This window comes from Catharus ustulatus, chromosome 25 (genome assembly GCF_009819885.2).
Source record: "Catharus ustulatus isolate bCatUst1 chromosome 25, bCatUst1.pri.v2, whole genome shotgun sequence".
Lineage (NCBI taxonomy): Eukaryota > Metazoa > Chordata > Aves > Passeriformes > Turdidae > Catharus > Catharus ustulatus.
Window position 1 is genome coordinate 5,179,274 of NC_046245.1, and position 12,146 is coordinate 5,191,419.

Below are 12,146 nucleotides of genomic sequence, written 5' to 3' on the forward strand. Positions count from 1 at the left end.
CTTCCCAAAGCAGGCTGGAAATTGCCCACAGGGATGAAGCACAAATCTTTCCTTCTGAAAGCAAAAATCCAGCACAGCATGGGGATGGCGATGGGAGAAGGGATCGCGGAGTCGCCTCTGCTCCCGGTGCAAAATTCACTTTATGGGCCCAAATTACCCAGGGGTGGAATTCTCTGACTGCAAGGAGGGGATGGATCCTCTTTTAAAGCAGTCCAAGGGATTTAAACTGATTTATTCCTACAGCTCCTCAAAAGGCGACTTTTTATAAATAAATCTTGGAATTTTGTCCAGCAGCGGCAAAAAAAAAAAAGCAAAAAAACCAAAAACCAACATTGTTTTGATACTGGTTTGAATCGGGCTAAAATAATATTAATTTTTATTGCCTTTTTTTATATTTCCTCCTAAGCCTTCTCCTTGAAATGCAAAGGAAAAGTCCTTGAAAATCAAAGGAAAACTCCTTGGGATGCAGCAGAAAACGAAAGCGCCGAGCTCGGCGCTCCCGCCGGGTGAATCCCGTCCCCGCCGTTTGTTTTCACGGAATTCAATTCCTCGATTGTTGCATAAATCATTAATTTACGGCAAAATGCCGCTCCGGAGCCAGCACCAGGGCAAAAAACAGGAGCGTCGAGGTTTCAACAGCACGAAAAACAACGAAGGAAAATTGCTAAAAATTGAATTTTTCAGAAATTCATTATTTTCCTGGAAAAATTCCCTCCTTGCCAGTGCTGAGCGTGTCCATCTGTTATCCCTCCCTGCTGCAGCCACATGCTCTGTACGTATTAAATACACACTCACCATGTATTTATACAAATTTAGGGATTTATGCAGTTATTTGCATGTGATTTCCACACTCTCATCCTCATCTTCCTGTCACCCAGACATAAAATTCTGTGATTTTTGTGTCTGTGTGCTGATAACGTGAACTAACATGGAAATACCCTGGTTTGGGGCAAAATTATAATTATATTTGCATAGGATTAACTTACTAGGGAATATATCAGAATAGCTAAATATATGTGTATGAATATAAATATTATTTCTATAAATATTTCTATAAATATAAATTAATATTTAAATAATATTCTATATAAAAATGTATGTATTCATATGAATTTACAGAATTACAGAATCATGGAATGGTTTAAAATTCATCTCACTCCCCTGCCGCCTTCCACTACCCCAGGTTGCTCCAAGCCCTGTCCAGCCTGGCCTTAAATGTTTCCAGGGATGGAAAAAATATCAAAAACATATAAAATAAATATTTTATAATTAATGCAACATAAACTAGTATTTATAATAATATATGGTATGTATAATAATGTGCAATCTACATCGATCTATATAAAATATATAGTATTTATAACTAATATTAATAGATTGGATTAACATGTTTTATAATTTAATATTCATATCTGATATTAATATATTGGATTAACGTATTTTATAATTTAATATTCATATCCGATTTCGATCCAAATTACATCTCTAAATCTCTTCACATGCCTGTAAAACACGTGTGTGAGCCGGGGCACGGTGATTGCACGTGGGTGGATATTTGTGTTCGTACTTTGGCTTTTGTGAGCTCTGGAGTCGGGATCGTTCCCTGCAACAACAAACCCAGCCCGGCTCTGGGATCCCCGCGGCTTTCCCCCTCCAGCTCCACTCGGCTGTGAGCAGAGAGGGATTTTATTTCTCTCTATATAAAATACATATATAAATTACTTTATTATTTCCTCGGGGGAATTAAGTAATTTTTCCTACCACCAATATACACATTCCTGAACAAAATGCCAGCGTAGCTTGGCTGCGAGTGGGACATGAGGGATCCGAGGGTTTGGGGATGTTTTTGGTTTGGGGGATGTTTGGGAGGTGCAGAGGGACAGAGACGGAGGATGAGATTGCAGCTGCAGGGAAATCCAAACCTGGGGAAGGGCAGAGAGTGCCCGGGGCTGGGATGGGACGGGCAGAGAGGGGCAGGGCTGTGCCCAGACAGAGCCGAGCATCCCCCGGGCACCCCAGAGGGGAAAATCCCCCGGGATGGATCCCCCGGGATGGATCCCCCAAGGATGGATCTTCCCAAGGATGGATCCCCCGGGATGGATCACCCAGGATGGATCCCCCAAGGATGGAACCCCTGGGATGGATCCCCCAAGGATGGATCTTCCCAAGGATGGATACCCTGGGATGGATCTTCCCAAGGATGGATCACCCAGGATGGATCCCCCAAGGATGGATCCCTCTGAGGATGGATCCCCCCCAGAATGGATCCCCCCAGGATGGATCCTGTGAGAATAGATCCCCTGGGGATGGATCTCCCTGAGATTAATCCCCCAAGTATGGATCTCCTGGGGATGGATCCCCTGGGGAACAGGGGAAGGTCCTGGGGCATTCCAGCCTTGGAACAAGAGCAGAACATCAGCCCGCTGGCTCCTGGCTGGATCCCACATCTTCCTCGGGCAAGGGAAGGACCCCATGGGCATCCCCAAAATGCCCATCCCTTGAAGGACAGAGGGAATTGCCTTTGTTTTGCTGTTCCAGATCCTTTTGCCCACACGTGGCGCTCCCCCAGGCTGAGAAGAAACTGGAACTTTTTGCCTGGATTGAGAGGAGCAGCAGAGCTGGAGCTCACCCTCCAAGCCCTGCTCCAGGCTCGGTCAGGAAACACCAGCAGAGCCGGGATTGCTGCGGGCGGGAGGGGCCGTCAGAGCCTGATCACCCTTCGGACAGCTGTCCCCAGGCTGTCCCCTGTGCCACCACCCTGCAGCTCCTGTTTCCATGCTGAGCCGAGCCGAGCCGAGCTGCCTCCCTGCTCCCCAGAGGAATCCGCAGCTTTTCCTCCACAGGCTCCCAGGAATGGGCTTTATTCCCAAACTGCCAAAATAACCAAACCCAACTGCCCTTGAGGAAAAGCTGGGCTGGATGTCCTGATGCCCATCCAGGCTGATTCCCCAGGCTGGGAGGGAAAGTGTGACCTTGGGGAAGGAGAAGCCTGAGCGCCAGGCACGGCTCCATCCCCCAGCACTGCCGAGCTCTGGGTAACGCTGCGGAGCCTTGGCTGTGAAGGGATGTTCCTACAAACCACAGAGCCCTGCAAACCCTCCCGGCCCCCTGCAGAGCTCTTTTGCGACATCCCGCGGTCCCAGGGGAGGAGAGGCAGCGCTCGGGGATGGCTGCAGACAGACGGGAAAGCAAATGGGATGCGAAGGGGAAGGAAAAAATCCTCCCAGCAAGCAGGAGGCAAAGCAAAACCACCCTTCTCCCACAGAGGATCCCATCAGAGTCCTCCTGCCACTCCTGGTGGCTCTCTGGTGAGGCTCTCTTGGTGGAAGATCCAATTAAAATTGGAATGAAATGACCCAAAAGGTCATTTCAATCCAAGAGCTGGCCCAGCAGCTCTTCCCCTTACGGAGATGGAGTCAGACACTGTGACACTGTGAAAAGTTTCTCCTGGAAGCTTTTCAAGTTGGTGGGGTCATTCTTTGCCCAAAAATAAGCTGATGCATGGAGAATGAGCCATGGAAAATGAGCCCCAGCGAGTGTCAGGAGCAGCTCAGGGACTTCCCCACCACAGTCAGTCCCACACTGACACCCACCCATGGCGCCCCAGGGAGGAGCAGCCACTTTCCAGCCTTTCCCCTGACCCCAAAACATACATTCCCAAAGCCAGGAGAATGAGGCACCCTGCTCAGAACAGGGCAGAGGGTTGGTGGCAGGTTCAGGAGATCCTGGGGCTCCTGGTTCTCATCCCTGCCCTCTGGAAGCACCAAATTTCTCAGCAGCTTCAGGAAGCAACACAACACCCCAAAATCTCACAAACCTCAGCTCCAAGCAGCCCAAATCCCACCTGCCCAAGACCTCTCCACGCGCCCAGAAGAGTCTCAGCAATCTCTCCAGCCTGGAAAAGCAGCACATCCCAAACCAGCCTGTCCCAGCACACGTGGATAGTCTCATCCCTCTGCTATTAAATTCCTTTCCATGCCAGCAGTAAAACTGGGAGAGCAACCTTAAAACTAATAAACCTTTCCAGGAGTTATGTTATGTTTAATAATATTTAATGACCTGTTGTGAGCCAGAGGCCTCCTAGTCCCAATTCAGCCATAATTTACAGCACCCTGCCAGCTGTGGACAGTCGAACAGGGAAAATCCCAGCAGTTCAAGCTGCAAAGGGAGAGAATCAGGGAAGGGTGGGGGTTCACAGGGGGCATCGTGGGCATCAAAGGGTGGGCAAGGACACATGCTCAGACCCCTCTGGGCAGAGCCAGCCCCCCTCAGGATTCTGGAACAGTAGTTTTGAGCCCAGGATCACAGCCCAGCATTCTCTCACAAACTCAGTTTCCCTGAGCAGGGCTGGAAAATCCAGCTGTGATTTACACCACAAATCCATCACTCCTGCAGTACCAACAGCTTTTCCAATGACCAAACAACACATCAATCCTCAACCCCTGCCAAGACACAGAGGTGACATATTTATATCACAGACTCTTTGAAATGAGATTTTCTTGTGATTCTGGATTTTCACTGTGCCTGGATAACAAAGTCCTGCCCCGGCACCACCAATAAAAGCAATAATGTTATTTATAGTCGGTGTTATCCCCTTGTTCTGCTATCTAACATCACACATCTGGGATCTGCTGGGCTCCTCTCCACCTCTTTTTGCTGCTCACATGCAGCTCATCCCCTCCCTACAACCCCCACACCTGCAGGTTATCTTTTCATGGGCCTGGAGCAAGGAGTGATGCCCAAGAACGAGCTCAAAGTGTGCTCAGGGAAAAACAGCAAATGCAGGGGTAAAACTTCACCCCTCAGCCCAGATTTTCACTTAATTCTCCAGGTCCCTTATTTAGTTCCTTCTCCAAGCCTTTAAATTCCAGATCTTTCCCCTAATTTTGCACAAAAACACCCCCTCCAAGCAAGCCTCCAGCCCTGGGGAGTAGACGAGTAAAATCCAGGAAAAAAAAGGGGAATAGAGAAGTCCAGGCAAGCTCTGATCCACAGCAGTGCCTGATGCCAAAGCCAGACTCAGGACGCTGGGATGAGGGGATCCAAATCCTGGGGTGTGGAAGCATCAGCAGGGACACGGGGAGCAGGATGGGATCCCCTTGGTTCTGGGAGCAAGCAGCACCCACAGCAGGCCCTGCTCCAGGGACACTGAGGGGTTCTGGATCCCATGTCCTGGGGTCACCATCACCCCTGCATCCCTTACCCCAGGGTCACCCCTGAACCAGCTTGTGCCAGGCCTCAGCCCTGGCCCTGGGGAGGGAAAGGCTCCAAATGGACTCTGTAGAGTTTGTGAAGGGGAAAATAAACCCAGAGAGTGTCAGGAAAATGGAAGTTTCTCCCTGCCTGGTATTTCTCGCTGCTATCAGCAGTGAGGGAAGAAGTTTGAAATCAAAGAAGTGCCCTGGGCATTTCCTGTGGCTGGGGGACACTGGGAGCATGGGGAGGGGGAGCACGGCTGTCCCTGCCTGGAGGGATGTGACCCACTCGGGAAAGTGTCCCCGGCGGGGGGAGGCTTTGGGACTCGAGGGTTAACCGGGGCTGGCAGGACGCACGTGACAGGCAGTGCAGTGGGGGTGTGCGGGCTGGGGGGGCTGCGGCCGATCCCTCCCTCCCCATCGCCCCCCGTCCCCCTCCTCCCTGTCCCCCGCACAAAATCCGCTCCCGCCGAGCCATCCCCGTCCCCTCCAACCTGCGCCATGGACACACCGGGCTGCCCGGCCTTCCCCCCGCCGAGCCGGCCCGGGGGTCCCCCGGGGCTGCCCCGGCCTCCCACCGCCTTCGCCCTCGGTGCAGCGGGGCCCCACCGGCGGCCGCCGCCGCTCAGCCCCCGCCCCGGCCGCTGCCCCCCGCTCCGGGCACAGCCTCGGTACCTGGGGGTCGCCAGCCCGGGCCCCCCCGCCGTGGCCGTGCATGGGAAGCCCCTGTACCCGCCCGGGGCTGCAGGTACCAGGGGAGCGGCGGGTGGATGGGGGGGCCGGGGCCGCTGACCCCTCCCGGCCCCTTCTGCTTCTCTTCCCCCCTCTCTGCCCCTCGGCCTCGGGTTCTGCCGGGAGCCCCGGCCCTGACCCCCAAAGAGCGGCATTTCGCCGACACGCTCTGCCGGGATTCTCCGAGGCGGCCAATGTCGCGATATGGCCCCGTCGGGAACCACCGGGGCGTCCCCCGACGGGAGCCGGAGCTGCCGAGTGTCGCGACAGAGACCGGGGTCTCCGGGATGGTTCCCGTTCTCCAGAAACAAGGGGGGAAGAGGGAGAAAAGGCGGCGGGAGGGACCCGGCCCCGCTGCCGCGACGGTGGGGACCGGCCCGGGGTGGGGAACGGCGGCTCCCCGTTACCGGGGATGGAGAACGGCCGCGCTCCCCGGAGCAGGCTGGAAAGTCGCGACCGGCCGCCAGCTCCGGTCCCCGGACCCCACCGGGCAGGAGCGGCGGCAACAACCGCAGTGCGGCCGCACGGACGGGCCGGGGGCTCCGGGATGCGGGGGAGGCCGGGCTGGAGGGCTGGCAGCGCTCCTGGTGCCCCGGGACTCCCCGGTGCCCGCTCCGGGGCAATAACGCTCTCGTTCCCCGGGGCAATAACGCAATAACGCTCTCGGTTCCCCGGTACCGGCTCCGGCACTCCCTGGTCTCCCCGGTACCCGTGTCCGGAGTTCCAGAGCACCCTGTTCCCCTTGGCCCGGCTGTCCCGGGGCTCCGCACCCCTCTCCAGGCTCGGACAGGACCGGGCTCGTTCCCGGGGCTCTCCCGCCGCTCCTTTGCGCTTTCCCAGCCGGGCCCGTCGGGGCTCCCACTTTTCGCTTTAGTATTATTCATTCCCCACTTTCGCTTCGGTATTATTCCCCCAGTTCTGCTTTAATACAAGAAGCAAAAGGCAGCGCCGCAGGAGCAATGGGAACCAGGTGGGACCCGGCAAAGCCGCCGTGGGGAACAGGTAGAAAAAGCCCCGGGAAGAGCCGGGAAAAGCCGCCAGGGACACCGGAGGGTCCCAGCGCAGCGCTTACCTGCTCCCGCTGCGGCGGGGGGACGCGGCCGTTCCGCGGGTGTTTCCCCGCTTCCTGAGACTCTTTTCCATGCCCCCGTCCCTTCACTAATGATCCTTTTGAATTCCTTCCCCTCCCCATTATCCCAGGAATTGTACAGCTGTTTCCCAGCTGCCGCCTTCCCCAGCACCGCCGAATCTTTTGGGGGGTGTCCGTTTAGGAAGGAGTGGGAGAAAAATATCTGTATCTTCCCTTTGTCCCCCCGTGCCGCTGTGTTTATTTAGCTACGTGCCTGTATCCCGCTCCTTCCTGCCTTTTCCTTCTTTCTGGATATTTATTTATTTGTCTCCAACGCCAAAACCCGTGGGTCACTTTGAAATGTGCTGCATTGCCTTTGAAAAAAGGGGGAAAAAACCCTCAAACTCGATGCTTTATGCAGCAGGGCTTTATTTTGGTCATTTTTCCCCCTTAATTTTGGTTACATTTGGGTCTGCTCTTTGGTGAGATTTGGTTTTGAATCATTAAAACCGTTCGGCCCAGCAGCAGAGCCCTTTGGAGGCCAAAGCAGGGAGGAAACGACAATTTGGTTTCATTCTTTTGCTGTTGTCCATGACCAGACAGGTCGGTACTGAGATGGACGAGGAGCAATCGCTTCCCCCTCCCCAAATTACAATTTCTCATTAATTCAAAGCAGCTGGATCTGGGCTTGGCGACTCCATAGCCCCCAAATTGCCTTAATTTATAAACAACCAAAAATCGAAACCGAAAGGCTGGGAAAGGCGGTGGTGGGGGCTGCTTTGGGGGGTGCAGAGCCCCGGGGGGGTCTCAGGGATGGGAACCCCATTTCCCCACTCTGCTGGGCTGTGGTGGTTAACGGGCTGGGAGGGAGGATCCATCCCAAAGGAGGCATTTCCCCCTGCTGGGCCTGATCCTGCTCCTCTGAGGTCCCCACCTGCAGAAACCCCGAATCTCAGCAGCTGGTGATTGGGGTAGGATCAGAGCAAACCCAGCGTTTTTAGGTTGTCCCTTCCCAGGTGATGCCTCAGTGTCCCCTCAGCAGATGGGGGACCCCAAGGCCCCCCTCCCCATCTGTTAATTCCCCACTCACTTCTCCTTTCCCTGGCTCGGCCTATCGGGGTCACAACAGAACCTGGAACCATCTGGAGCTGCCAAGCTCTGTGTGTCCCTATGTGGGGACAAACAACCCTCCTGGGGGTACAGAGGTGGCCCCAAAACGTGTGGCAGGGATTTTCCTCCTCCATCCCATTCCATCATCCACCCCAGTGATGCAGCAGCAGCGATGGGAGGAGGGGAACCCTCAAATTTCTCACTCTGGTCCCAGAGGAGGGTGAGGAATGGGAGCTCTTCTTCAACAAAAAAGCAGGGCACGATTTTTTATTCTTTCCAAGTGTTTTCCCAGGAGCTGCAGCTGCGGGGCAGCGCTGGCTCAGAGACACAGAGCTCCCCTGAACTCTCAGGGTTGGATACGGCCCAGAGCCAGGCTGGGTTCAGGGTCACTGGTGGGCCCTGTGGCTCTGTTCTGGGCTCTGAGACAGCCAGAGGCACCAGCCTGTGAGGGAAGGGAGTGGGAGGAGAGGGATGAGGAGAGTGGAGCAAAACTCTCTGAAAAAGTCCCTGTGTCCCCTCCTCTGCCCCCTCCCCACGCAGCCACCGCATCCCAGTGGGACCCTGAGCACCAGCTGCTCCAGCCAGGCTCTCCCACCCTCCAGAAGCTTTTCCTGCCCGCAGCTCCTGCAGTGAGTGTGGATCCCACACAGATTTTGCCCTCCTCAGGGGCGGATTTGCCCTGCTGCATGTCCATGCTGAGCCTTTCTCCTGGGGCACCACCTCAGCATCCCCCTGGATGGGGGTTGGGATGGGGATTGGGATTGGATGCCATGGCTGTGACAGTTCTGGGCTTCCTTGGCTCTGTTAACACCCTCTGGTGCTGTGCCTCTCCCCCACCAGGTGAGAAGGGCTGCAAAGGCGGGTTCCAGGCAATTCCCGCAGCCTGCAGGGTCCCCCCCAAAGCTCCGGAGGACTTGGGCTGCCCACTGGCAGCACCCCTGGGCAACCTCGGGATCCCTGAGCTCCCTGAGCCCCTGGGCAAGAGCAAGAGCAAGAAGAGGAGGAACAGGACGACCTTCAGCACGTTCCAGCTGGAGGAGCTGGAGAAGGTTTTCCAGAAGACCCATTACCCCGACGTGTACGCCCGGGAGCAGCTGGCACTGCGCACGGAGCTGACCGAGGCCAGGGTGCAGGTACGGGCACGGAGGGGCGGGCACGGAGGGGTGGGCACGGAGGGATGGGCACGGAGGGATGGGCATGGAGGAGTGGGCATGGAGGGGTGGCACGGGCACCCTGGGGCCTGCCACGAGAGGGGGTTCCCTCCTGCAAGGTGATGCTGAGATAGAAGTTGTTTTATCCCATATGGAAAATCTCAGGCCATGCACCCTCTGCACCCTGAACACTCTGCATTTTCCCCCTGGATAAGCGTTCAAAGGGTGGAAAGAGCCAAAATTTGTGAGGCCAGTGCCAATCACCCCCTCAGAATGCCCTGATTATGATGTCCCCCGTGCATCCATCACTCCCCTCCCCAGCTCAGCTCCTCCAGCTGCCAGCTCAGGAGAGGAATCCCCGATGTGGTGGCACATCCTGGACGTGGGGCAGGATGAGGCCGATCCTCACCCCCCAGCTCTACTGGCAGCTGCTTCCAGAGGTGTCTCCATGCGGTTTGAGGCTCCAAGTGGGAAGGGGTGGCTGGAGGGTGCTCCAGGTAGGGAGGAAGGGCAGGTGGAGGGTGAGGAAGTGAAGGAATACCCGCTGGGAGCTGCCAGCCCCAGGAGCAGCACTGGGGACAAGGCACAGGCAGGGAAGTGTCCCCGAGCCTGCACCCACCCAGTGCCCACCGGAGCCTCTGCAGCCGCATTTGGGGTGGATTGAGACGAAGCCACCTGGAGCCACGAGAGCCTCAAGCCGAGTATCCCGGTCGTGCATCCTCCTCTCCGGGAGGCGCTGCTGGAGTTGTCCCCGCCCCAGCACGGAGGGGACGGGCAGATGGGACATCAGCACCCAAAAAGCCTCATTCTGCAGCGAAATCTGGGACAAACAAGTCCCAGAAGCACCAGGGAGGGGAAAGGACCATGCACGGAGCAGGACGGATCATTTCTGGAGTGGGACAACGCTCCAAACGCTGAGCACAGAGCAGCTTCTTTTGCCGGGCTCCGGCTCGCCGCAATGCTGGGGCACCGTGCCCGGCCCCTTTTCCTGCTGGGGAGGCAGGCAGAGCTCGGCAGGAGGCTGCAGTGGGCAGGGGAAGGGTCCCCGCACCTCAGCCCTCTCCTCCATCCCCCAGGTTTGGTTCCAGAACCGCCGGGCCAAGTGGCGGAAACGGGAACGCTACGGGAAAATCCAGGAGGTGAGAGATGTCAGGGGAGCTGCTCCAGCCCCGGGTCCCCCATTCCAGGGGAGGGGTCCCATCCCCCCGCACCTGCGGCTGCCTCCCATCACCCATTCCTGCCCCTTCCCTTGTCCCCCCCATCACCCATTCCTGTCCCTTGTCCCCTCCCATCACCCATTCCTGTCCCTTCCCTTGTCCCCCCATCACCCATTCCTGCCCCTTCCCTTTCCCCCCCATCACCCATTCCTGCCCCTTCCCTTGTCCCCCCATCACCCATTCCTGTCCCTTGTCCCCCACCCTTGGGAGAAGTGCAGCCCTGGATGGGAAGGAGGGAGGATCGCATTTTGCCTCACGCAGAAGATGCTGTTTTATGTCCCACTCCATTTCCCATGGGAACACGCCCTCTGGGGCAGGTTTTGGGGTGTTCCTCCTGAAAACCCCCTTTAGCTCTCTCCCATCCATCAGTGCCTCCTGCCCCCCTTTTCTGAAAAACTCTTCCCCCACCCAGTATCGAAAAGCATAAAAATAATTTAAGATTATTTTCATGCACATCCCTGAAGCCAAACTCTCCTGGGGGGAATATTTCAACCAGGATGTAACTCCTGCCAAGGCCAAATAGAGCAAAGGCATCGCTGCCTCTGCACCCTGTGGGTGGAGGGGAGTGGAAGGAGGATGAGGAGGATGTGAGATGGGATGAGAGGAATCCAGCGGGGGTGAGAGGGATCGTAGGAGGGGTGAGAGGAATCCTGAAGGGGGGAGTGGGATCTAAGGCAGAATGAGCAAGGTGTGCTGTCCCCACCCTCATTTTAGGCTTTTTTTGTTGTTGTTATTTCAGCTGCAGAACAACCTGTGGCCGAGCCCTGGGAGCCCCCCGGGGCTGCTGCCCCCCGAGAGCATCCCCTCCCCCTGCATGTCCCCGTACCCCCCTGCTCCCAGCAACGGCTTCGTGGGCATCCCCAGCTCCCCGGGCCCCCACCCCGGCATCAACAGCCTCTACTCCCTGCACGGGCTGCCCCCCCCGGCCCTGGCCCCCCACCCGTTCGAGCCGCCCCCCCAGCACGACTACAAAGCTCCCAGCCTGATGCCACTGAGGATGAAGGGCAAAGAGGGGGCCGGGAGCCTCCTGAATTGGGCCACATGATCCCCCACGGGATGGACACGGAGCCCTCATCCCCCCGGAGTGTGTCCTGCACCCCCAGCACCAGGGAGTGGGGTCAGGGTGGTGGGGTCACCTTCAGTCCCCCCCTCAGCACCAGGGAGTGGGGTCAGGGTGGTGGGGTCACCTTCACCCTCCTCAGCACCAGGGAGTGGGGTCAGGGTGGTGGGGTCACCTTTACATGTCCCCAACACCAGAGTGGGGTCAGGGTGGTGGGGTCATCTTTACACCCCCCCAGCACCAGGGAGTGGGGTCAGGATTCTGGGGTCACCTTCACCCCCTCTCTGCACAGGGGCTGTGGGGAGGAAAAAGAGGCGCCCCCAAACCCAGGCCACCCCAGCACTGGCAGCTCAGGACCCCAAAAATGGCTCCCCAAGTTACCTGAGCCCCCCCCCAGCACTGTCAGTGGCCGGGGTTTGATGGAGATTCCCGGTGAGTTCCCGACCTGGCAGTGCCAGCCCTGGGTGTGGCTGAGGAGGGGACTGTGCCCCTGGGGGGCACCAGGGCAGGGAGTTTTGGGGACAATTCTCAAATTTGGCCGCTCACCCCCTGCCCAGTGCAAACAGCAATGACAGTAATGGGGCTCTTTCTCTCCCAGTCCCGTACTGGGAA

The 12,146-nt window shown here is 56.8% G+C and overlaps 1 protein-coding gene across 1 annotated transcript; it reads left to right on the forward strand.

The window, feature by feature from the left end:
- Positions 1-6,131: 6,131 nt before the first annotated feature.
- ALX3 (ALX homeobox 3) lies at positions 6,132-11,689 on the forward strand. The gene is made up of 4 exons (XM_033079958.1): positions 6,132-6,828; positions 8,647-9,239; positions 10,334-10,405; positions 11,214-11,689. Exons 1-4 carry the CDS (start codon positions 6,132-6,134, stop codon positions 11,517-11,519), a joined length of 1,668 nt encoding a protein of 555 aa, XP_032935849.1. The 3' UTR covers positions 11,520-11,689.
- Positions 11,690-12,146: the final 457 nt, after the last annotated feature.

Excerpts from the sequence above, each read along its gene's own strand:
- ALX3 (XM_033079958.1), top strand. The coding sequence starts at position 6,132 with ATGGCCCCGTCGGGAACCACCGGGGCGTCCCCCGACGGGAGCCGGAGC. Across the intron at positions 9,240-10,333 it reads TGACCGAGGCCAGGGTGCAG|GTTTGGTTCCAGAACCGCCG; the intron begins GTACGGGCACGG and ends TCCATCCCCCAG. Across the intron at positions 10,406-11,213 it reads AAATCCAGGAGGTGAGAGAT|CTGCAGAACAACCTGTGGCC; the intron begins GTCAGGGGAGCT and ends TTGTTATTTCAG.